Genomic DNA, 25,905 nt, shown 5'->3' on the forward strand with positions numbered 1-25,905 from the left:
CGGCAGGTGGATCCGGGCATGGGCAGTGGTGCTGGGCGCAGAGCAGGCTGGGGCCGGGGAGGGCGCTACAATCGGACACCTGGCTCAGCGAGAGGGACGGCGCGGCAGTGAAAACAGACCTAGAAGGTGCAGGGGCCCGAGGCAAACGTGGGGGACACCCTCCTCTGAGCAGGAGTTTTCACTCGTCCTTTCCTTTCTCCTTTGGGTTTCAACACGGTGATTGCCAACGTTCGTTCAGCTCACCGACCGAGGGAATGCAAGTTTTGGGGTGGCGAGATGATCTCCGGGGTGTGGAGTTTTGGGGGAGGGGGTCCCGGACTTCGGGGGGGGGTGGTCTGTCACCTGCGGCGAGCGGAACCTGACGGCAAAGTTCTCGGGAGGGGAGGGGCCCAGGGACACGGGGACTTGCAGGCTGGGTGGAGGAAGAGGACCCTACAGAAGACACAGGGCCAGCCAGGGGCAGGGTACAGCTGGCTGGCTCTTGGATTTCTGCAGGAGTCCCTTAGTTTCTTTTTTACATATTCGTTACTGGGGACAGCGCAAGCGGGGGAGGGGCAGAGAGAGGAAGACAGAGGATCCCAAGCGGGCTCTGTGCTGACGGGCTGACAGCAGCGAACCTGATGCGGGGCTCGAACTCACGAACCGACCTGAGTCCAAGTCGGAGGCTCAAACGACTGGGCCACCCAGGCGCCCCCTGCAGGAGCTCCCACAAGGGAAGCGCCAGGAAACACCAGAGCTCAGAGGTCACAGGGCACAGACTCGGGCTGCACTGGCTAAGCTTGGATCCTGGGGCTGCCGCTTCCTACTTAGGTGACTTAGGGCAAAAGTTAGGTCACCTCTCTGCAGCTTCCACGTCTTAAATAGGGGAGTGACAACATATCAGGTCTGGGCTTTGACTTCTCCCTCCTTGGAGGCTAGGTTGGCCCGTTACCGTTTCCCGCATCCTTGCAGAAACACGAGACTGGGGCAGAGACAGAGGGCTTTGGTGCTCCTGGCACAGGGGACTGCGGGAGCCTCAGTGTCCCCGAGTCCCATGGGCGTGGAGGGAGAGGTGATAGGAGCCCGGATGGATGCCGAAGGTCTACGCTGCAGCCGGATTATGCGGAGGATCCCCGTCTGGCTTAGCTTGTTCTTTGTCCCGGACAGACGCTCATTCCTGGGGGGGGGGGGGGGCACTTGGCTGCAAACACACCCCTAGCGATGGCCTGGGAGAAGAGCAGTCAGGACTCTGCCCACGTGGTGTACTCAGCAAAGGAGGGGGCGCCCAGAGACTCGGGAGGGCCGGTGCCCAAGTGCCTGCCTCGGGGCTGCGAGAAAGATCGAGAAGATAACGTGGATGGCTCTCAAGCTCGAGAAGATAACGTGGATGGCTCTCAAGCGGGACCCGATTACTCACTCACTCGGGGTGACCACAGAGGGGAAGGCAGGCTGGAAACTGTGTCTCACTTCATGCAGCCCTCCCCGCCCCACCCCCCCTGCCCCCAACAGATTGTTTCCACATGCCTGGTGCTGGCCGTCCCGACGCCCAGGCGCTCGGACCAGGGTCGGGGGCTGAGCAGGTGGTGTTCTGGACAGAAGCGCATGACCACGCACGCGCCGTGTTGGTAACAAGCGGGTTACCAACGGAGAACAGACTTTGGTGGTGGGCGTTGCTGGGCAAATGGAGGGAAACGGGGACCACTGGAGAGGAAGTGGAACCCACTAGCTAGCGCAGTGGCAGCAGAGGGAGCCTTCACCCCCCCCCCCCACGGTGGCTGTGCAGGTGGAAGGATCACGGGGCATCAGCAGGCAGAAATCGATTCCAGAAGTCTGTCACGTAGGAGAGGACCTGGGATCTTGCAGAATTCCTTCAAAAATATGTTAAAGGTGTAAGTAGGTTTAAATGCCAGAGGGACTAACGAGTAGGAAATGAAAGGTTGACCTCGCAGGAGGGCACGACAAAGGTCCCCGGAAGGATGAGGTGCGGGGCATGAGTGTGGGGGCAGCTCCTAAGGTGAAGAATGTGTTTCCAGTAGAAGAGGAGAGAGGGGGAAGGGGTGTGAACTCGGGTAGGTGTCTGGTGGCAAAGCACATTCTTTCAGGGAGACGGTGGCACTTCCATCTCCTCCACGGAACAGGAAGCAAGGTGACCGGAGAGCCGAGCGAAGGGCACTGGAGGCTCGTGGAGAATTCTGGAGACTGGGGGAGGGGGGAAACCAGCACAGGAGGGGCGGGTGAGAAGGTCTGGCCAGGGGAGAGAAGGGCCAGCAGGACCCCACAGGAAGGAGAGGGCACAGGAGCCCAGGGGACACCATGACAGGGACAGTGAGGCAGGAAGGTCAAGTGGCCGGAAGGGGAGGGGGCAGCGAGGAGTCCAGGAGAGCACGAGGGCTGAAAGGAGGTCAGAGGCAGAAGCACAAAATGCAGCTTCTGCCCAGCCCAGAGGAACCCACGGCGAGGCACTCCCCACCGCCCCCATGGCCCCCACCCCCTCCCTCCCCCCTCAGCTCCCTCCCCCAGACTCAGGCCTCACTTACCTACCTCCCCCCCCCCCCCCCCCCCCCGCAAGACCCAGACCCAGAGCGCCCTCTGCCCAGAAAGTGCCGCGCTGCCTCCTCTCTCCTCCCTCTGAAGAAGTCAAATCCAAGGGGTAGGTTTTGAGCCTCCCGGAGGCAACAGGGATCCCCGGATCAACGCACACAGGCCCAAGAATGGTGTTTCTCTCTTTTATTTAAAAACAGTGCTTCATTACCATTTGCAAAGGCAGAGGCAGTGCTCCTCCTTTGCTTAGAGTTTATAAAAGCCAGCAACATGATCAATAATTTATACACATGGATAGTAATACAAAAAAATAAGGAATAAAAGCTAAAGATCTAACTACTCCGACCTTCACAATTCCAGCTACTTGATAATAATAGGAGTAACCCAATGAATACTGTATGGTCTGAAAGCTACTATACAATATGATTCTTAACGAGAAGGGGAGGGAGTCAGAGACTGTCACAAAGCCCTGGGGTGCTTCTCTGGAGTTCGCAGGGAAACAGGACCCTGGGCAAGCAGCTCGGGTGTCCTAGGAAGTGACTCTGGGGGTGAGGGGGTGGGGAGAGAAGGCGAGGTGGTCAATTATACAAGCATCCCACGTGATGCCCCCGTGCCCCTAAGGTACCTGTTTTGCCATGGCAACGGGAGGGGGCCGGAGAGGCTGCGTGTTGCATGTCAGGATGGTCCAGTCCCTGCCATGGGGGGTGGGGAGGAGAGGAGAGGGTCTGTGGCGTTTTCAGCCTTGCAAAGATTTGGACTGAAAGGCTCAGAGACACAGGTCGGTCGCCCGTCAGGGACGAGTCAACTGCGCTGGCTCTCTGAGCACTTGAGCCCTAGCTTACGTGTGTCAGCCCCAGGTTTGCTCCAGCTATTCACAAGCAGAATTAGAACACAAGGAAAAAAAACAAAAACAAAAACAGTTCATATCCCTTAGGGAAAAAAGAGGATCAATTCATCACTCGATATATAATACAGCCAAAACGAGCACACACACACACACACACACACACAAATACTGTGAACAGAAAAATACAAGAAAATGGCTAAGCTGGGAGTCTCAACGGGGTAGAGACATTGCTTAAAGCACTTATCAGTCCCCAGAAAAACCAAACCGAAAGTCACTTAAAAAAAAAAAAAATTCAAAACCGCGTGTACCCCCTGGGAATCTGGTGTCGGTGACTGGGGCAGGGGGTGGGGAGAGCAAAGAGAATTGATGTTCCCTTTTTGCTTGCCAGTGTGACGGGGCCTTCCCCACACAGGCGTGTGTGACCACCAGCCAGAAGGGACACGGAAAGGCCCTCCCCCCCCCCCCCAGCCCCCCGCTGGCAGTCTCCTTAAAGGCAAGGTTTGCGTTTTGGCTGACGAGCAGTTCCCTCAGTTACCAATCCCTGCCAACCAGCACTACCATGGCTGAATTGATCTACCGTTTTCCTGAGTAAACTGTAACTGGCTACAGTTCCGGTAACGTGGAGAAGAACTCAGCTACTACAGCCAACTTCGGTACCCGAGGGGTCCCCTCCACGCTCAGCGCCTCGCTCCTGGTCCATCGGATTCAGGAACTCGAGAACTTGCTGGAGTCTGGTCTGGAAGCCTTGTTTTCAAGACAGGTGCCAGGGACTCGACTGCACTCACTAAACCAGAGGGCGCGTGCTGGCTTAGGACACCCGGAGCCTACTTGGAGAGGGCCCTGCTTCACGCTCTAGCTCTTGGATGGCTATTGCCTGGTTGATCAGTAAAGCAACTATGAAGAAGTACACAGGAAAAGGGAAAGGGAGGGGAGAAGAGGTTTGTGGACAGTAACATTGCCAAAAAAAAAAAAAAAAAAAAGTGTTTGATGCAACAGAGAATCAAGTTTCACTGGTGTATACCTACAAATGGTCAGACATCTTCAAGAGCATGACAAAATAAAAACACGCAAATTTACGTCTGATGTTCACCTTGCCCACTATTTTTTTTTCCTATCTTATAACAGTGCAAACAGGTAACTTATGCTTTTTAAAACACCACTACCCCTTCCCCAACCCCCACCCCCCAAAGTCCCTTTCTTCCTATCAACTGGGGGAAAAAAGTCTGCAATTCTGCAAATGTTACTGTCCTAGAGGCTGCAAGCAGCAGAGGGGGCTGGACGCCGGGCTCCCGGCCGGCGTGCCTTCCAGATGGACCCTGGCGTGGCCTCGCGTGCCTGCCCGAGGAAAGGGGGGTGATCAAGGCCTTCCTGCAGGTCCCCGAGGTGGCTTCCATCCCGAGTCTACACCTCCCTCCCATCGGGAAACTAACGGGGGGTGTTGACTCACCCACTGCTCCGCTGCACGGCTAGGAAAGTATGACCTGAAGTCAGAGCAGCCCAGCCCCTGAGGGGTTCTACTTTTCAGGAAAAGCTGCTGTCCCGGGTTTCTACTGAATAACGTCCACTAGCTCCCCTCTTCAACTAGGAGTTGAGCCCCGGTGACCTTCTTTTTCGAGGACAAGTGACACCGGCTCCATCCCACCTCGTGGCTGCCGGAGGCTGGGGGCGGCGGCGAGGCCGGCAAACCCGAGAGCCTGAACAACGCTGAGTCACAACGTCTGACCCGGTGAACCGCGCACCACAAGGGATTCCAGAAAAGACCTACGGGCAGCTCTCTGGGCCGAAAGAGGGAGACCGAGAGGACGGTTTTCGCTAGGGGTCTCCTTAAAGGAGCCCAGCTTCTCTAGGAGTAAGATGCTAATAAGCACAGGAGTCCACGCCAGGAGCTACGGGAAAGCTGTGGAAATCGGTCACGTGCTGGCCTTCAGCATCGGTGAGGTTTTTGGATCATCGAGCGGCATCCGCCCACGAACCCCCAGACGCCAGACTCCCTCCCGGCTCGGTCGCTCGGTGCGACGGGAACCAGAGCCGGGAGCAGACAAGCCTCGGTGCTCCGAGGAACCTGCCTCCGAGGGGGCTGGCTGTACGGAGTCTCAAAGTTCAAGAGGTGAGGGGGAGGCCGACACCGTCTCCTTCGGGTGCTCACGGGAGCCCCGAGTCTCAGTGCTGACGCTAAAAAGCAAAGGCCCTCTGGCGAAAGCCGAACTCTGCTTGGCCTTCCTTAGAGAAGGGAGCTGGAGGAAGCCGTGCTCAAAGCCATCCCTGGAGACGCAGCAGGGCACGCAGGGCCTGCCCGCGGAGTCCTCAGCCAGAACCCGCTGAACTGAAATGCACGCAAGGAACCCCAAGCTCCAGCTTCTGCCTCTTTCCGAAGGGCGGTGGGGGCCGCCTTCTCTCCCTTTCCCACCGTCCTGGTCTCTCTCTCGGACAAAAGAAGAGCAAATGATTAAGCTCATTCCCCTGCGACAGCCACAACCACGTAAAATCTGGCCTGGTCTCCACCGAGCCGTGGTTTGCCATTTTCGTCAATGGCCCCTGTTTGAACACGACCCGAGGTTTCTGTGTGTCTTTAGTCAGTAAAAGCTCTCCCTCAAAACAAAAGCCAAAAGCAAAGGGGGGAAAAAAATCCTCCCTGCCCCCATTCTCTAGAACTGTGATAGCCCCCGCATCCCATGAACCCTTCCTCTAACTAAAATATTTATATACAACACAACAAAAATTGTCTTAACGGCAACGAACCACAAACTTTGGCTTGGGGAGGAGAACCCTTCAAAGTGGCCAACGGCCCGGGCAGTTTGGTGTCCCCTGTTCCACGCAGTCCTCCCCAGAATCAGTTAAGATTGCATCGAGGCCTCTATCTTCCTTGACGTCTCCCCTCGTTTCAGGGACAGCCTCTCCCCCGGTCATCAGGAGAGCGGGGCTTCTGAGGGGGGAGAAGAGTTGTGCTTTACACGACAGGCCAGTCCCTCCCGGACAGATCACTCTGCTTACAAAGGATGCTTCATGCTGCCATGTGTCAGTCATTTTAATTCAGGGACACGAATAGTCATCAGTCAAGAACATGTGTGGAGGCAGGAGTAAAAAACAAAAACAAAAACAAAAACACAAACGGAAAATAAACCCATACCAAACCGGAAGCTCCATGTCTCTGAATTACTCCCTTGAGCAGCTATCCCTTGGGTGACAGGTCACCCTAGTACCAACGTGAATAGACCAGGGAGCCTAACAGAACGTGCTTTTCTATTTTCTCAGGCCTTCATTTTGGAAATGCGGCAGGACCCTGGCCTCTATCGTTACCAGCTAGAAGAGAAACGCCTCTCCCCTACCTTGCTTATACATGTAACATCAAAGCCGCAGGGCCGCGGCAGTGACCCACTGCTGCGGCCACCACATGACTCTTCCTGGCAACACAGAAGATCCTTGCCATGTCAGACTCTCCTTCCAGGATGGGAGGGGAGCAACCTCAGGGGCTCGGATTTGATATCCTGTAGTGTTTGTTGGTATATATGCCAAGTGGGCGGGTGCTCGGCTGGCGTCTTTGGAGGATGACGAGAAGCCGGGCGGAAGGGCCACGAGAGCTCAAGACTGTGGACAGAGAAGTGGCTCGCAGAGGCCCCGGGAGCTGGGGATTCCTATGGCTTTGGAGCCAGTACAAAGCGCCCCTGCCTGCCCTTCCGTGCCCCGGCCACTGCAAGCTTCCAGGGACAGCGGACCCGGCACTCAGTGCTTGATCTTTTGCTAACGGTTTTCATACGTTTTACACCTTGTACTGCCCTCCTGATGTAAGAGAAAGGACAGGAATATCAGAGCCCTGCCAGACACCCTCTGATATCCCTTTTCTTTTCCTTACTGTCTTTACTGACTCCCAACACTCTGTACTTCTAACCCTCAAGCCAGGAAATCTGGTCGCTGGCTATTTATTCTCCTGTCCCTGGGTCCTAAATTCCTGACTCTTGAGGACATGGGAGCAGGGAGTTCATAAAAGGACAGATGAGCCAAGCCGTGGTTCAGAGAAAGGAGGAGGCCCAGCAGGAATGCTAGGATCTCAAGAAAGAAAAGAATGATCTTTTTCACACTCCGGAGTTCATTCTGAGATCGGTTTCCTCATGAGGTGTTTATTATCCACAGTCTGAGAGCGTGTTTGGAAATATTAATACTATAATTCCAAAAACTATGCCAACCGTCTCAGGCTGTGCAGGTAAGATGATTGTAAAAAGGATGGAGAAGACAGGAGGGAAGAGGAGAGGACAGTGGCTTTTAATTCTCCCGCTTCGCAAGCACAAATTCCTGTCATCTATCAGCATGTGGATTCCAGCCACAGCCAACCAGAATTGCCTGCCGAAGACCAGAAACTCAGAAGACTAGAAGAATATCCTGTCGCAGAAAGATCTCCACTTCTGCTTGTCCCCCAGCCACTCAGCACCGGATACACTTTGGTAACTCTGTCTGCTGATTTCTGATCACATGCATTCATCAGCTCCTAAGGTCTCTCCTTCCTCATGAACTGCCTCTTCCGTGATTGACAGAATGAGCTAGCACGGACATACAGACATGGAAATGCATTATTTTTTTTTTTTTTTTACCACAGTTAAAAAAAAAAAAAGGAAAAAAAAAAAGAAAAAAATGCACAATCTTTGGAACAAAAGAATTAAAGGCAGAAATTTAAAGGAAAAATACATATTCAAAGAACATAGTGAGGTATAAAAAAGTATTCTCTCTTTTTTTGTGTTTTTTTTTTTTTGTTTGTTTGTTTTTCCTCTTCATCTTGCTATAGAGTTCCTCTACTAGTAAATATTGCAATAGCCAGGCCTCATGAACTGGGGGGCTGTCCCATTTGCGGGGTCTCACGTCACTTCAGTAGGGGGCAAATCGGCTGTAGCCACCTCGGTATAAACTCGCCTGCAGTAATTAGAGACATAAAAATAATTAAAAGGTTGATGAGAGAAACATTAAAGGTGAAGAAAAGTGTCCTGAAAAGGGATTTGGGAAAACAGTTTCTTTAGAAGCTTCAAAGCAACTGGTACGATGTGACCTTGTGCAGTGACATTGGGAAACCAACTTCTGCCTCTAAGGGGCTCAAACCAGAACCCACGACACTCACTGCTGGCCCAATATTCTCAAGAAGAGGGTATGACGACACTGTACTTAATGATTTACATGAATTAGCAAAGAAGGGAAACTCAGTAGAGTTTAAAACCAAGTCAGTAAATAATCTGATGTTTAAAATTTAGCACAAGTTTCGGTTTACCTCGATGACATCATAGCTGATTTCACCTTCTTGCACATTACCTGTCTGCAGGGAACAGGTGCTCAGGTGCTCTGACCACTAACTGTCACATACCACGTTCGAGATGGTGCTGGATTTAAACCACAGTCAATCTTTTAAATATTAAAGTCTAGTTCCTCTATAACCTACAAAATGTGCCAACTAGGTGCTTCTTGACATATCTGAATTGATTCCTTCCTTCCTCCCTCCCCTCTCTTCCTTCCTTCTCTCCCTCCCTCTCTCAGTTTAACTGGGCTTTAATTCCTTTCTTTTATCTAACGACCTATCTCCATTAAAAAAAGTTCCCTAGGAACATCTCTCGCCTTGGGTCATTCTTTCGGGGTCGGATCTGTATCTTTTTGGCACATAAAATCTCAGCAACTTCTATCACTGGCTTTATCTTGTCTGTCTACACCTACATTCCCCTCAGGACCCTGTTACTTCCTCCCACAAATCTATCATTAGAAATTTAGTGTGAGAAATGATGGGCTCTCTCATATTCCTCCCAGTCTTAAATTTCATTTATCACTCTGCCTCCCCATCACACACTGTCGTCCGTGACCGCCAGGCCGCTGCCTGGCTGTACTCTGGATGGCACACAGTGTTAGGAGATGTCGCTGTGACACGGGGTGTCCCTGCTGCGGCCGGTGAGTCACTATCACTGGGCCTGGAGGTATCCAGGCCACCACAAAAATACCACAGTGAGGGTTCGAGTTTGGTTGGGGGAGGATTATTCTAAATTGAGGTCTATGGATCTTTTATACGCTTCCAGGAAAACATCGTATTTTGCTATGAATGTTACGGATAGAAAAGACCTTTGTAAGGCATTCATTTGGTGATTTCTAGTGCTTTCTGCCAGAAGGTTCAGAAATGGCAGGGACATCCTTTGATATCTGCATCTGAAACTAATGCACAGGTTTTGAGAAGCTTACTGTGAAAGCTGGAGAGTCTCTCCCCCGACATCTCTGCTAAGACCTATCAGTTAAACCAAGCTACAGGTGTATGTATCCAACATCTGAGCCAATATAAAGCATCAACCTGTTCCCTTCTTTCTCTCCCAAACGATGCCATCACCCAGGGCAGACTGTCACTACTCATGCCTTTCTGCTGCCGGTAACCAGGTCAAGGGGCTCACGCTACAACACACAGATGAAGGTGATACGAATTTCCAGCTAGTCTTCTGTGGCTTCAACACTTTGGCAATGGAAGAAGGGCTGAGTTTATTACCCTTCTAGAGCTTTTGCAAACTGCAGGTAAAAGTTAAAAGGTGTAAAGTGGTTAGAAAAAAATACGGTACATATAGTAATACTCACCACAGCGCCAACTCCATAGCTAGCGGCAGGGGCCAGGGCGTGGTAGGGGTCGGCTGTGTATACCCGGCCGTAACTGGAGAGAAGAAAGACAATCAGGGAGAGCAAGAAAAGGCCATGATCTAAAAGAATGAGAGCGCTTACTGTGCTAATCAAGACTAGCGAGTAACTCGGTCCTCAACATTATTAGGGAACGGGCAGAACGGAAACCTGTCCGCTTCTACTCCCAAATGCAGTACCTCTGGAAACTTCTGAAGGACTTCCATCAAATGGAAAAGCAAGGAGGTGGGGATGAGGAAGAGGGAGAGAGGGAGCCTGGGGTCAAAGCCAAAGAGAGACCGGAATAAGCGGGAGGGGGGCGGAGCACAAGGCCCAAGGGGGTCTGCAGGCATCCGGAGCCCAGGGTGGCCCGAGTGGCGATCTGGAAATGGTGACAGGAGGAAGGCGGGGCGGCACCTGGGCACCCCCCCCTCCCCCCCCCCCGCCCCAGGCTCCCCGCCCGCTTACCCGTCGCTGTAAGCTGCGGCGGCGGCGGCAGCGGCTGTGGCCGCGGTCGCGGTAGCTGGCTGTGCATATCTGTAGGCTGCGTATCCGCCCTACAGGAGAGAAGAGAACTGACTTTACAGATACCTCTCCCCCGACGGCCGGACCAACACACACCCACCCACACGCAGACGTACACGCACAATGACACAGGGACAGACGCAAACACGGACACACACGTGGGAGGAGAAATGTTTCAAACTGCATCAGTCTGCATGTTATCCTTCCCCTGGCACAAAATTAAGCTCCACCCAACGCAGGGATCTGCTTTCCAATTTAGGACAATTACAAGAGTAAACTACCTCAGTGGGACCCGTTCTCCGATGTAAGCAACGAAGACATGATCTCAGACCTGTCTTACTTCATGGTCTTTGCTGAACTTTCAACAGGGCAAATATTTGCAGGAAGGTGGGAGAACGCTATCTGACTGATGGGGAATGTAAATGTGTATGTGTTAACTTCAGGTTCTCAGGCTGATTTATTGCTAAGAGACTACAGGATGTAACAGAAAGGTCCTCTCTGGTGCCATGCTCCATCAGGACTAGGCTTTTTGTCGAGAGGCAACGTTTAATAGGAAAAACCAGTGCAGATCAGGGGCTGGAACCTTCGGGCTGTGAGCCGATGCAGCCTGCCACCTGTTTCTGAAAGCAGGCGTGACGGCACCGTACGGCCTCCGAAGCCGAAAACGTTTAGCCCTTGGCCCTTCGCAGAAAAAGTCTGCCGGTCCCGAGCTGCATTTAGGACTGGGGCAAATCAGATTACGAATGGCTGAGGGCCTTGCAGTGGGATTCAGCTAGATGAGTTGGGCCTCCCTCCATGGCCTGAGCATTTGCCTGCATTTATTTTCCTCTCCTGACAGATTCAGAGGCCCTTACTTAACACCCAGTCTCACTGCGCACTCTGGAGTCCTTCTTCCAGTGGTTCCACTATCCCCTGGGTCCTAGAGGCTTCCAAACTCTCCCATCCTATTGTTACTTCCCTTCAGTTTAGGGGAACAAACACCCCAAAGGTTTCCGCTGTCAGGGTGAACCACATGTACTCTCCCATGAAGCGTTTCAAAGAAAATCACAATAAGTGCTATTATAAAAAGTGGCAAGCCCTACTTTTTTTCCTCTTTTAGACTTCGTCTATTTCACCCACACCTAATTCAGGTGTAAATTCTTACGACTATTTCTCCCTCTCAGATATAACTATGTTCAACTGGTACACGCTATGACACCATTTCATGTACGCTTTCTCTACGTGAACGCTCTGCATTCCGGAGGAACGTTTATACTCTTGACGTCATCGGCAGTAGCTTCCAGCGTACGTTCAAAGTATCCCTCTGACTGGATTACAGTAGTTAGGTATTATTTCTCTTTGTTCTTCAAGTGAATCACTCAGGAAAGCAAATGTTTCTTTCTCCATTACAAATTTCTTCCACGTATAAGTAAGAAGATTCTAATTCATATTACCAAACACTGGCAATGACATGGTAATGGATAGAAACAAGGCGGGAAGCACCCTCGGGGGCTACCTGAGATCAACACGTTCACTCTGAAATCCAGCCAGGTCTATGGGAACAGACTGATTTGGGCAAAACTGTACACATCCACGCTGTATCTGTAACTAAAACTAGACCTATCTATACATACACAAGCTATAAAGGGTCTCTTTACCTGATTGTATCTATGGCTAGCTAGGTAGGTCCTTTTTTAAACTTCTAAAGAGCAGTAAAAGCATGTGTTAACCAAAGCAACAAGCCAATCATTATAGCTGAAATTTTAAGCTTTAAATGAACCTGAAAGGCTCAATTTTTCATTATAACTACAGATGGTTCCATTGGTTTAGAATTAAAGTTTGCTAGAGTGAGGTCTACACCAGGGCCGTCTTTAGGAAAACTTTGTAAGCAATGATAGCGTGGTAAACAGCCATTAGGTGGTCTGTGCCTTTAGTATTCCAAAAGACACCAAAATAATCTTTAAAAATTTAAAACACCAACGTAATCAAAGCAGTTAAAGCCCAATTTGTGTTCACCTGAGTAAAACACTTAAAAACTGAAGTTCTATGCCATAGGGCAGAATACACATTCCCATTAAGGGATTCTGAGGCTCAGTACTGACCTGACTCTCTGAAAGTCTCTGTAAAGTCGAAAATACTGGGGATTCTATCAAATCATCACTTTGAGCGGTTAGCATGCTAATTCTGGGATTCTGGAAAAGGAGGTTCTGAATTTAGTTACTGATAGGACCACTCCCTCTCGTGTTCCTCAACCTGCAAAAAGCCATCAGAACCTCAAGAGATCAGACTGGGGGAAAGGAGATTCCTTCCAAACCAGAAGGAAATGGGAGAGAATCTATGTGCAGTAGTTTCCTTCTATTCTAACTCAACTCGGACTTTGAAGTTTGAAATTTGATGAGGCTCTTTGTTATTTAAATTCAGGAAAACCAGAACAGGAATACAAATGTTTTACTGATAAGAAAAAGCTTGAGGAGAATATCAGCATGAAGAAAAACTACGTGAATGTTTGTTTTTTTTTTAAGTTGGTAATATTTCAACACGACGACTCTCCTGATTACTTTATAATGGTGCTACAGAGAGGCCCTTTAAAAGGGGGACTATGTTTAGGACGGAAAGATACAAGCTAATTTGGTAATTCATCAGTGACTACCCCAAAATTAGAAAAGTTAAGTTGAATTGTCATGGATTTACTTCTCTTGGGTGTAGTCATACCCCAAAGCACTTCGGCTGCTGCTTTAAACAAAATACATCAAAAACTGTAAGACAGAGACTCTTCGGCTGTCTCTATCCCTACTCCGATTTCGGAGTGCACAGAGCTTCCGGGCTGAGAAATCGTTTTCTCGGCTTTTGCTTCTACCGGCAAGTCTGAGGTCTTTTGCAGAACATGAGAACAAAGTGCAGTTTGAAACACCAAGGTTTTCATTACTGTTTCTTGAGTTTTTCAGAAAGAACAAGGGCGGGGAAGGGGGTAGGAGACAGGGTTCAGGCGTGGGGGTGGGGGGGGGAGGCGGGGAGGGATATGGCGCCACATTTATTAATCACATTAAAAACTAAGCATGCCAACATCTGGAGCTAAAACAACCAGCAAAATCACCACGTTCAGACTCGTATTGGCTAACTCTATCTATCCCAGCATTCTCTTGGGACAGCGGTTTGCCCTAGGCTCTACCACAAGCTCGGTGAAGTACACAGCCTCAGGTACTAGAGCGTGCAGCCACAACAACCGGCTATTACGGAAACAGTCAGTCACCACTTGAGTTAACATTCCAGACCCTAACGACGGGCCCTCCCCAGCCCAAAGAAATAGTCAAGGTCGCCCGCCCTAGCCCTGGCCCACACCACGATGTTAATAATTATAACAAGCAGTAACCCATCTGTTATGTCAGAGAAGGGAACAGAGACTCCACTGAGAGGTTTAGAGTGGGGATGCTAACATGTCTTCAGCTGACTGCACAAACAAACAAACAAAAAAAAAAAAAGGAGAAATAATTCATTTGGAGATATGAAGTCATGAAATAGCTGATGTGTATTGCTTTTAACCATGCACTGATGCAAAACTGAAGCAACCATTAATAAAAATTAAAAAGGACATATGTATTTACACACAATCAGACCTGTTGGATCTGAAGCAGTTTGCAGACTCTATCTGTGTGTGATTTGAAATAAAACAAAAAATGGGGATTAGCATGGCCACAGCACACCCTAATGTAGGAGGGCACACATGGACTGCTTTTTGGAACCCTGAGAGCTGGATACATTTGGCATGGGCTGAGCCTGATGCAAACATACACATGCCCCGTTAAAAGGCTCACTTTCTCGCTCCTTTATAATTCATTACGAAGGACTCCAGAATGTTCCCAATAGGGGTGGCCCGACGCTAGCTACATCGCTCCCCTATTCACCCTTCCTGACCCTGACCGCATGGTCCAGTCCTGACCCACAGCACTCTCCGGCCCTCCGTCAGCACCCATCCACTCTGACCCAGAGTTCTTCTGCCATAGCGCCTGTGCTGAATGTTCTAGCTTTCCACATATCCGTAAGACATCCCTGCCTTCAACTTCCAGCTCTTTCCCAGGACAATGCGGTTACCTTGAAGATCCTTTTGATGTTCATGTCTCAGCTCTCCAGGGTTCACCATCACCTGCTAGGGATTCTCTACTCCACTCTGAATCAGTTTTAGCATTTAATTAACTTTATAATGTTGCCACACTGACCACAGGACGCTCCTGCACAGTTCTGTTTTAACCAGAACAAAACGGAAGGGCTCTACAGATCCTGCCCTCCGTATCTGCATTGTCTATTAGGAGGATCTCATACTGGCAGACATTCCCCTTCTCTTGATTTTAACCTAGCCGTGAATTTTATTTTGGTTTTGTTTTAGATTTACATGAAAACAGGACTTTGGTGAGCATGTGATGTCAAGACACCTTCTTTCTACCTGGAAGACAGTGACATTATGTGACACTGAGGAGAAGAGTGTGTGTTTTAAGACCAGCAGACAAAATGAAAGCTTTGGTCCCTGCACGTGATGTACAGATTTACTGAGCAAGGGCGGTGGGGGTGGGTGGAGAGAAAGGCAGATGTGATGCTTAAAATCGCTACAGGGAGCAGAGACCTATCCCCACGAGCTTGGGTTGACTTTGGGTTGACCTGCTGTGCCTCTGGGGATCGCTTCATTTGTCCCTACACAATTCTAACTCCTCCCTTCCCTTGCCTCCTCCCGGCTCCAGCTGAGAAACACTGTCTAGATGGGTCCCGGGGGGTGGGGGGGAGGAGGGCTACCCTTCTGTGGCAATAGGGCACCTCTGATTAAGTATTAACACAGACATGAGTACTAAAAACTTACAATAATGATAAGACTGTTGCTGTTTTTGACAGAGATCTGTATCTACTTTGGAAAGTAGATGCGAAAAAGTTTTAAAGACACGTACTTAAATTTTATTTTATAATTACTTTAAAATTGGGGTTAAGGGAAGAAATGGTTATGATCAGCTTCTTAACTTGCACTTATCACTTCAATGGTAGACGAGAGATGATCTTTAACAAATCAAACCTCTCAAGCACACCACCATTTCACATGCCCCCAAGTTGGTTCATTTCCCAAACCCGGCAGGGAGGCCACATAAGGAGTGTGACAGGCGGCCTGGGGTTCTCTTTCCCCAGCATCCAGCTATCAGCAGACGTAACGCTGAATGGTTATCCAAATGAACTCACTGACCTTGTTTTAAGGTGAAAGGAAAGAGGGCGAGGGGAATACGCGTTTCAGTTTTACGGCCCCAACAGGTCTAGATTTTTAGGCAACCTGAAGTGGGGCGAACAGCACGGTCCAATTACGATTGTGGCCTCACCCCGGGGCCCAATCGGGGACTTAGGAGTCCTGCGTGGACAGACTCAACTTCCTCCCTTCTCTCGTTTCCTTCACAGTGGAAAATGTCCTCAACTGCTAAGATCTCCAAGTATAAAAGACCAGCTTAAACGCCATGGACAAATGCGATTGGCAAACTAAAAGAGGTGGCAGTGATGGGACAGTGCCGAGCACACGCCTGGTGTGGACGGAGGCGACGGGGCAGGAGCACTTAATTTTGGAGGCGGTGCCGTCACGTATGGGACTTGACTGTGCGCTGCTGAGGTATAGCAGGGCTTAGATCACACGCTCACAAGTCTCGGTTGTCCAAAAAAGCCTCTGTTCCCATCTCTAACGTGGAGCTGGAATGGTTAGTATAATTCAATTTTTTCACTGCAATCCACAATCTGATTGATTGGCAGGTCACACTGGCACTCCTACCTGAGGTATTTTAGCGCTAATGATTGGTTCCTGTAAGACTATTCTATAACAGAACACAGGAAGAGCAGTTCAAAAAACACAGCTGTGGAAGGAAAACAATCATACAAAAAAGCCCGCTAAGGGGCCCACCAGCCTTTTCTTTCCTTTGGATGCAAGCATGCTTTTCACAGGATAAGAATCAGGAGCAGTTTGGTCATCCCTTTAAAACGTGAATCAGGGTGAGCTATGCCTTTTCTACTGGTCAAGAAAAAGAGGGGCGGGGAGGACGCACGATCCGTCTGCTAAGCTCAGGTCTTCTCGGGGCGGGGCGGGGGTGGGGGGGCTTTCTACAAACTGCAGCCACAGTTGCTAGATGGGTTCTCTGGAGAGGAACGTGGCACCAAAGAAACAGAAAGGAAGCCAATGGCTAGCAGGGGTTACGGACTAACAACAGAACAGGGGAAAGAGATTACAACAAAAATCTCTCTGAATGAATAGCCTAAATTAGTCTAACTTAAAGCCAGCAGCTTGCACTCTTCCCTCGTGATGTTTCTTCAAGCTCTGGGTCAGTGCACTTGTACTGGATTAACTCTCCTGTCTTCCTATTGCTAACGTGTATCTCTGAGGAAACAACGCAGTGTATAGGGATAGATTCCCGCAGTGGGGGAGGGGGGGTGGAAATGTACAGAGAGAAACAGGAAAACTCTAGGTAAAACATGGGTGTGTGTGTGTGTGTGTGTGTGTGTGTGTGTGTGTGTGTGTTTTAGAAAAAGCATCCCTCGCTCCCTCACACATGGAAGAGGGAATCTAAAGTTTTCAAAGCTACAGTTGTATCAGACTTCACTCAACAGTTACCTCATAATGCATTCTTGTTTTTCATTAGTGCGGTCGGAAAATATTTCAGCACTAGGGACCACCTTTTTTCCTCCAAGTGACTGCTTTAAGATAGGAGCTAAGAAATGACAGTAACATTGTGATTAATTCCTTTCATTAATAAGACACTACTGGCCAAACACGTATTTCAGCAAGGTCGCTGAATTACTCGTTTAGTTTCATAAGGTGATCCGGTTAGTAGATTAAAACAAAAATGTCAAAGGTATTTTTATTTTCTCAACAGAAGTACGGAAAAGTCATCTCTCTCTCAATAAAATCATATGCTGTGACCTAAAGATAGGAGAGAATTATAAACAAATATTTGGTTGGTTCACTCAAACAAGGGGGAAGTAGGCAATCTTACTAAGGTAGAAATAAGCCATACTTTAAAAATCCCCAAATAAAAAAGGTATCAGAGGAAAAAAACAAAAACAAAAACGTTGCCTTAAGAAAATAACTCCAGTGCAAAAGCGTGCTCTAACAGACCAGATTTCAGGAAAGCAATTTAAATAACGTAAAGATGACTTTCATGAGAACATGGATTCTAATGTATATGGGAGAATGTACATGCGAAGAACGTATGTAAATATGTATATTTAGAAAAGTGTCATCTGGTATAAAAGTAGGAATATTTCCCCAACCCTCACGTTTCACTGTGAGCACAGGAAAAAAAAGGCATCTTTCGTTCCTTCTGGAAAACCAGCTGAGGGAAGACGTGGATTTTAATTAAAGCACTGATAACGAAATATGGATTGGTTGAGTTTTGTGCTGGGCTATATAAATAACTGGTGTAATCTGGGTAAGTCACCATCTCTTTAAGAAACAGATCTACGAAGTGAGAGGGTTGGACCAAATCGTGGCTCAGATTCCTTCAAGTATCTGTTAAACTAAGGCAAACTTTGAAGGTCTACTCTACATAGGACAGGTGTGTCCAGTTACCTCCTCACTTCCTGCACCACAGAGTCTCTAAGGACATTCTGAAAGTGCACTGAAGTTTTCTGGTTGCCAGAGAGTCTCTGGCAGAAATCTGTGGCAAAAAGTTCGCTACAAAGGTACCCTTATGGATTCGGGGAGGTAAGGGTGGAGAAAGCACTTCCGGACAATTCTAACCGATGCCCAAGGAATAATTTCATCCTGACAAGTTTTTCTTAAGAAATTGTTTCTTAACGACCTGGGTGGTTAGACTAAGCTTGCATTCAGAAACAGATCATTTGGAGAGGTCCTAATAAAAAACCTCAAAACTCCAAACTTTTGACTCTTTGTCAGTTAGATCACCTTGTCCACATTTTAAATAGTATGTGACAAGCCAATCGTGGAACTTTAGCTATAACAAGACAGTTTCAATAATGGATAATAATAACGATGATGTTAACATTGCTGGTACAATCAACAAGTCCTGGATGGTAGCAGAATGTTTCTAAGAAGAGTCTAGGTTGCCAATTATGCCACTCATTTCCCTCTAGATGGCTCTTAAGGAAAGAGACCCAGTAGCTGTGGACCTTCTGATAGCGAAAGGCTGTAAGCACGGAGTGTTTGGTTGCCTCTCATTATCACCCACTTTCCACTGGCATCAGCTCCTTACCTCCCTCTCACAGGATAATGCTCTCTCAAAGTACGGAAAATAGGAAAACACATAGTTCAGAAAGCTTACTGCCGTCTACATAAATCAAAGCTCCAATGATCTAAAGAGGGATGTGAAATGAGAAGAAAAGCAGAAAAGAGAGAGAGTTGGTTTAAGCTAATATAACTATCCTGTTATTTATGTATGCACATGACACGACGGTATTAAAAGACTTTAAACCTGCTGATCATCTCGCAAATAAATCACAGAACATCTGTGGGTATAGGGAAGGGAAAAGAATATGTCCAGTAGACTGACTCTAGCAATGATCAGGAAACCCAAAGGCTTAGTTTTTGCACCCAGGGGCAAGCGCAGTGGCAGAGAAGCATGCTTGCATTCTTAAATATATAAATATATATATATATATATCCACAAGGAAAAAGAAAATAAAAATCAAATAAATTATATGTAAAAAAAAAAAAAAACCAAAACAAAACAAAGAAAAAACAAAAACAAAAACAAAAAAACCAAACCAAACCAAAGAAACAGAAAAAAAAAGGCTGGCTTGTCAGGGAATGGGGTCGAGAAGGCCCCGGTGTGTGTACTTACATAGAGGTCAGCACCGTAAAATCCGTCCTGGTAAACCACACTGCAGAAAATCCACACAAAAACAAAAACAAAAAAACAAAAGAACAGAAACACATTCCGGTTATTGAGGACGGCAGCATGCACATGCGCTCTACACAGGCAGGTGATGTATGAATACGTAACCGGGGCTGGGGGGCCGCAGCGAGTCAGCGAGAGGACCGTGCACGGGCACGCGCACGTCGTACAGCTCCAGGACATGCGAGGCGGGAAGGGAGCGCGCCACTCGAATGCACACCTGAACGCTTGGTAATTAAAGGAGGGTTAAAACGATGAAAGCATTCCCAGAGGGCCTGACAGAACTATCAGAACTCTGCTGGATTAGAAACATCAACTTCTCATACCTGGAGTTGTTGTTGTTGTTTTTTTTTAAAGCTTGCCCTAGGAGGAAATTTTCTTTAAAGAATTTCAAAATGTGTGTGTGTGTGTGTGTGTGTGTATATGCGTGTGTGCGTGTGTGCGTGTGTTGGGGAGGGGGGGAGAGGTACGGGGAAAGGGGGTCTAACATAAGAAAACTGAACCGAAAGGATCCCATTAGGGCAGGACCTGTACGCAGAGTATGTCCCAAAATTAGGTTTAGCGTTTTGTTTTGTTTCCTAGAAGGATGTACGTTTTTCCTGATATCCATACATCACCTGCTTTTTACCCTGCACATTAGACATGCAGTAAGATTTGGCTGATCACACGAGCATGCAAAGTATTATTATTCAGCATTTTAAGAACCAATGCAACACCTCAGAAAAACAAGTCAATCAATTCTGACCAAAGTAAACAGAGAAATGTAATTAAAAAAAAAACACAACCAAAAATACCCACAATGCATTGCTTTCACAAGCAGAGATAATGAGCTAAAGGTTAAGGTGATTGGTCCAAGGTCTGAGAATTGAAAAGGTGCAGTGGGGATCCCAGATAGTAACAATATAATCCAGAGTGGGAAGGAGTAACTGCAAGATTTTAGGGGCTTTTTGACCGTTAAGAATATTCATGGAACTCTGAAAAATTAACTGATAACTGACGTTTTGGGCATGACCAAGGATCATCCTCTTTTATTTAAAAGGATAAAATGGAGAACAGTAGCTGATTAGGAATTAGAAGGGTTTATTTTCCTGTTCAGAAAAATGAATTTTTATCAAACAAAATACATGAATTTGCGGGTTTTTTTGTTTTCTGTTTTTAAAGTCCTGGGCAACACTAAACTATGATCATCGTAGATTTCAAACCTTTTGAGGTATTTTTGTGCATATAGACTTTCCCCAAAACATTACTTTGGGACCAAAAGACATGGAACAGAAGTAGAGACAAAAGATAAGACTTTCTTCTTCGCATGTGTTAAATCAAGATTTGGATATTCTAAATGAGAAGATCTGTTTATTGTTTATTCAACTAAACAAGCTGGAAATTTTCAGCACTACCTTCTCTGTTGTAATAAACTAGTAAGTGAGGTCTTTAAATCATATTTTTAACTTGAATGTGAAATAACTTTTTTTTTTTTTTTTGCAGGTGGCTGGAAAGTTTCTGAATTCTACTTATTACAATGACATTTTGTTGGGTTTACAGGACAGTACGGTCACACTTTGCAATGCCCCAAATGTGCTGTGCATTTGTATTACAAAACAGGCAAATTAAATTCCTCTGTGACGCTCACTTAGCTAAGCCCTGTCCGGTTTCATCGTCTCCAACTGCAGTTAAAGTTAGATATTAGAAAGTAATCTGCCTCTCAACTGCATTTTATTAGAAAAGACATTTGCTCGTAACGAGAAGGCTGACAGAATGGAAAGCACTGAGGCCAAGTGCTGATTAATTAACCTTCAACTATTTCAGTAGGGGATCCAGGCAAAGATTACAAACATCTCTTCGATACAGAACAGTGGTGGCATTAAAAGCAGGAATACAGTTTACCCTAAGTTACGTCACTCACTGGGAATATTTACCTAAATTCTAGAAGAATTCTAATATTCCCTGTATCAAATGCCGTAAGGAGGCTAGAACACAATGATTAAGGATGAAAATTAGTTTACTAAGCTGAAAAGCAACTTTAGGCCATTCCCCATAAAATACTGGACTTATTCCTTGCCATCTTCCATGTAAACCGGTGGTTTAGTTAATAAAAAAGAAAACATGGGAAATCAGTGTTCAATGTAATGCACAGAGATTGGTATGATTAGACATAAAGATAAAAATATCTTTGAGCGAACGTAATCCTGACACAGAGTAGGGAGCGAATGGGTTGTTCTCAGGTTTGGCCAATATAGTGAAATGAGCTACAGTGACTAAAACAAATCCAACCGTTTCATAAAGTAAACTCGGGAATGTTATAAAATAAAGAAGTCCCATGTTTCTGGCAAGTGGCATCTCTTTGCAAACGTGACAGTAAACTCTCCTGGACTGAAATGGAAGACGCTTCGTGAACAATTTTCCTGGTGTGTAGAACTTCCAAAACGTCTGTTTTTATGTCTGACTTGAGTACCTCTCGATGAAATTATACTGCATCTTTATTCACTTCTTTAAAGAGACGTCAGAGGTTGAAGGTCAAAGCTCAAGTTGAGAGAAGAAAGAATAAAATTAAAAGCAAGTGATGGCAGAGGATGGAGATGATGGGATGCATGGGATTTAAGCATCTATAAGCTGCAAACAAAAGTTTATTTCTAAAGCACTTCCTTCCAGCGCCTCTTGGAGCCTGTCCATTCCAACATGCACACGTGTCTAATAAAAATGCCTGAATTCTGTGCAATGGAGGACCACTAATGGCACGTCCATTCGGTCTATGAACGAATGCTGAGTTCGTAGACCTCTACGCCAATTCTGCTGTCAGAAAAGGACCTACAGAGAAGGCTCTTTCCCTTTGTGTTTTAACTAAGGAGCAATGAACAGGCCCCCCTGCCGCTAGGTTTACTCCTCGGAGAGAATATGGAAAAAACCTGTCAGAGGCAGAGAAAAGATGGAGAACACAAAGGTCACATCTTTGAAGAAAGGAAAGTCCTCGGGACAACTAACTTCTAGAAGTCGACTCCGTATAAAAATATACATTTGCGGCTGGCACCGAGAAACACGTGGAGACAAAACCTGTCACCTTCACTCCTTCTCCCCCATTCAGTAGCAAAGGATTTATTTGTTGCTATGGAATCATTCCACTGCATGAGGCACCCTCCATACAAAAATCAAAGGGTGAAGGATGCTCCGCTATATCAGCTGTTTTACCATCATTCAGAAGCCAACTGTAGTTTAATTCTTCCTACTTCTCCCTTTCTCCCTGGATTCAATTGGACTTGGTTCATCTTTGAATTAACCTCTTTTAATCCGTCTCCTACAAAGAAAGCAAATCCATTGTGGGTAACTAGTTCTGCTGTTCACCACCCAGGCAGTGAAACCAAAAGGGAGGGCAACGTGGCAGCCTCGGCCCCAACACAGGGTGGTGACAAGGGGGTGAACACAGCAGATGCGGTCTTGTACTACAATCTGGAGCTCCTATTTCGGTTCTCTGCAGGAGTGTTAATCCACATTCGTGCGATGCTGAGTGAACTGCATGCCAACACACTGCTAGTAAACACAAGACAGTTCTGGCTGCTGTCTTAAGCCGTGAGGGCTTAAGGTGGCCGAAATGAAGATTTATATAATGCATCGGTATTTGGTCACATTCTGACGATGGTATATTTTGGTTCTTGCCATCTAATCCAGTAATTTGCAAATATTCAGAGAATCTCTACAATGTGGCACGGCAACGTCCCAGAAGGTGTGAGAGGGCCATGGTATTCTTTTCTGTCCAGCTGCTTATTTTGGAATCTAATGCTTACCCTGGATAGGCGGGAATGGCTGTTGGAGGTACCGCTCGGACTGCCCCATAGACCGTCCGCCCTCTGCCCCTCAGATGGGCTCCTCTGAAGGCGGCCGCCGTGGTGGCTGCAGTCGGGTAAGGGAAGCCAGGAACTAAAGGGAGACCCAAAATATGACAGGAATGTCAACTTGCATTCAACAGCAGGGCTACAATCACAACCGGCTTTGAACCGATTCCAGCAAAGGTTCAAAGATATGTACCACATCTTTCCTGAGAAAGAAATGGAGAGACCCAACACGCAAAGGCTAATGATGCCATGCTCTCTCTGTTCGTCACCAATCTTGAGTGAGCGCACTCTGCTCCTTCCCAGCCCTGGCGTTACAGTGCAAGCTGGTGAGAAACAGGTCGAGAAGGTCCGAGAACCAGTGCCGGAATAAGAGACTTTTCACTTAAGGCGGGGGGGGGGGGGGCGGCAGTTTAAATTGACTGATACAAACTCTTTAACTGGCCCATTGCTAATCTTGTTTCCACACGTTATTATGGGCATAGAGTAATTCTTCTTCGTAAGAATATTCTTTTGTGTTTGTACGCGGTGCCAACCTCCAAGGCACACAGTAATCTTTAGACATTTCATTAGTCCACTTTATTCTTTTATCCAAAACGTTTTAATCCAGAAATGTCAGGGGAGAGGGAAACTACTTGTATCCTTCAGGGAGGCAGACAGTTTCTAAAAACCTATTTTAAATGTGCTATCCTCTGGAAAGCACATACCGACATTTATTCCACATTCACTGAGCTCTTTTTAATTTTACCTTTCGCTGGAGGAAAATGGCTCAGGTCCGGAGGACTTCAGAGGTTTCAACGGAACTGAGAATAATCATGAATACTAGAGGTGCTTCTGAGCGATGTTCTACTGAGGGCCCAAAACTGACTGGCAGAGAACACGTATAACCCATTCTGTCAATACCCATGTCTTGTTTTCTTTACTGTCGAGAGCAGACTAAACTGTTGCTCACATGGCCTTACCCCCTCTGCCGTTTCCAAGTGTTTATGCTCCATGGCGCTCTTAATATCTGGTCAGAGAGATTCTAACACCGGTGGAGCAAGGCCAGGGCACTGTAATAGCACCGAACTCTCTCGAGAACACCTCCTTTTCAGTTATGTGCTCTACCTGGGGTGGGGGTGAGGGGAACACTAGCACACATCACTCTTTACTCGCAACAGTCAAAACTCCACGCCAGGCCAACATAGGCTACTTACTGATTAAAGGAATGTAAGTGTTAATACTCCCTCTTCCTGATAGGGGCACTGCTGCATCATTGCCTAAGGACACGTCTGCTTGAAAGCTGGAGGCTGGTTGCGTTAAAAAAAAAAAATTAAGAAATGCAAAAAGATTACAAAGGAAGAGCAAGGTGAAAAGCAACACATGTTTTGGCAGTTAAACAGCACGAATGGAAAAATCAACATGGTACTACCTGCATATAACTCAGGGCCATATACAGCTCCCACCACGGGGCTTAATTTCCAACCTGAAACGGAAGAGAGGACAGTGAGCACTTAAGTCCATGTAAGGAGCACGGTGAAAAGGACCGACTGGTGCATGTGCAAGCTGGCTTCAGATATCTCTGCATTTACTTTTACCCGTTGGAGAGTGCCAGCTGGGGGGTTACGTGAGAAGGTCAGGACACTTCCATACCAGGGTATTTTTTTGGTAAAGTTTATTTATTTATTTTGAGAGAGACAGCACAAGCGGGGAGAGGGGCAGAAAGAGGGAGAGTGAGAATCCCAATCCCAGGGCTTGAACTCACGAAACCACGAGATCATGACCTGAGCCGAAAAGCGAGAGTCAGACGCCTGACCGACTGAGCCACCCAGGCTCCCCCACACCTGAGTTTGTTTGTTTATTTTTTAATGTTTATTTACTTTTAAGAGACAGAGAGACAGCGTGTGAGTGGGGAAGGGGTACTGTGATGGCACTCTCTTATATGCCATCTTAACACAGTCTACTACTCTAGTTACTTTATAATTCAAATTTGAAATCACATTTGAGCTGATCTTCAACTCCGTGTTCAAGTATACCACACTGATGGAAACCTGGGTAAAGCTGAAATTCCCTTTCTTTGGGATTTACTACTGGGATTTTGTTGTAGTTAACCTCAGCCAGTCAACAAGAAGAGACATACAGTGATAAAATTCAAGGTACATCCCCAACTTCATGCATGTCTTGGGATGTCCGTTTGTAATAAACACACTTAAGTTAATCAGTCATTTTAACAAACGGATACTAGATTGCTGTTGAACATTAGCTTAAACAATTATAAACTTTGAAGTATTCCCAGAATTAGCTTTGATGTCAATTTTATTTCTTCATTCCCGTTTTTTATATTTATAGAAATGTAGCAGGTGTTAAAAAAAGTATTGTTGCCCACCGAGAGTTACAGAGTACACAGAATCTCATACGAACACTTTAATCAGTAGACATTTATTGATTTTTACACATAAATAAGCAAAAAAAAATGTGCCATTATTTTTCTGAAAGACGAGAGACTGTACTTAGGAGAAAACCCATTCATTCTGAACCAATCCAATCCTCTGTTATTTTATGTGCTCATAGATGGTGAGGTCTCCTCATTATTTCATATAAAAACTGGGCAAATATCTGTATTCAAATCCTACTGAAGCTGGAAGAACACAAATGTTCTCCAATGTCAGACAAATCAAGTGATTCCAACCAACGTAAACTACACTGCTGACTGAGAATTCACCAGAAGGCACAGAGCACTCTTATCAGAAGCTCTAACCAC

At 47.1% G+C, this 25,905-nt stretch overlaps 2 protein-coding genes across 42 annotated transcripts in view; one reads left to right on the forward strand and one right to left on the reverse strand.

Moving 5' to 3' along the window:
• The window catches only part of LOC123591894 (apolipoprotein L5-like), a 31,675-nt gene extending 30,550 nt beyond the window's left edge, over positions 1-1,125 (forward strand). Inside the window, 1 exon segment of the mRNA XM_045466512.1 lies at positions 952-1,125. Coding sequence (XP_045322468.1) covers positions 952-1,125 — 174 coding nt within the window.
• Positions 1,126-2,691: 1,566 nt separating this feature from the next.
• Positions 2,692-25,905, reverse strand: part of RBFOX2 (RNA binding fox-1 homolog 2) — a 287,044-nt gene continuing 263,830 nt past the window's right edge. For 18 of the 41 annotated variants that reach the window (XM_045466980.1, XM_045466979.1, XM_045466964.1 and 15 more), the window contains 8 exons: positions 24,577-24,630; positions 24,362-24,454; positions 23,121-23,265; positions 19,294-19,333; positions 14,101-14,132; positions 10,451-10,539; positions 9,947-10,019; positions 2,692-8,266 (listed from right to left, as the gene is read on the reverse strand). In XM_045466980.1, coding sequence (XP_045322936.1) covers positions 8,212-8,266; positions 9,947-10,019; positions 10,451-10,539; positions 14,101-14,132; positions 19,294-19,333; positions 23,121-23,265; positions 24,362-24,454; positions 24,577-24,630 — 581 coding nt within the window. In that variant the 3' untranslated portion in view covers positions 2,692-8,211. Of the gene's footprint in view, positions 8,267-9,946; positions 10,020-10,450; positions 10,540-14,100; positions 14,133-16,271; positions 16,315-19,293; positions 19,334-23,120; positions 23,266-24,361; positions 24,455-24,576; positions 24,631-25,905 lie in introns of those variants that run through there. The other 23 variants (XM_045466985.1, XM_045466984.1, XM_045466973.1 and 20 more) reach the window with 8 other exon arrangements.

This window comes from Leopardus geoffroyi, chromosome B4, assembly GCF_018350155.1.
Source record: "Leopardus geoffroyi isolate Oge1 chromosome B4, O.geoffroyi_Oge1_pat1.0, whole genome shotgun sequence".
NCBI lineage: Eukaryota > Metazoa > Chordata > Mammalia > Carnivora > Felidae > Leopardus > Leopardus geoffroyi.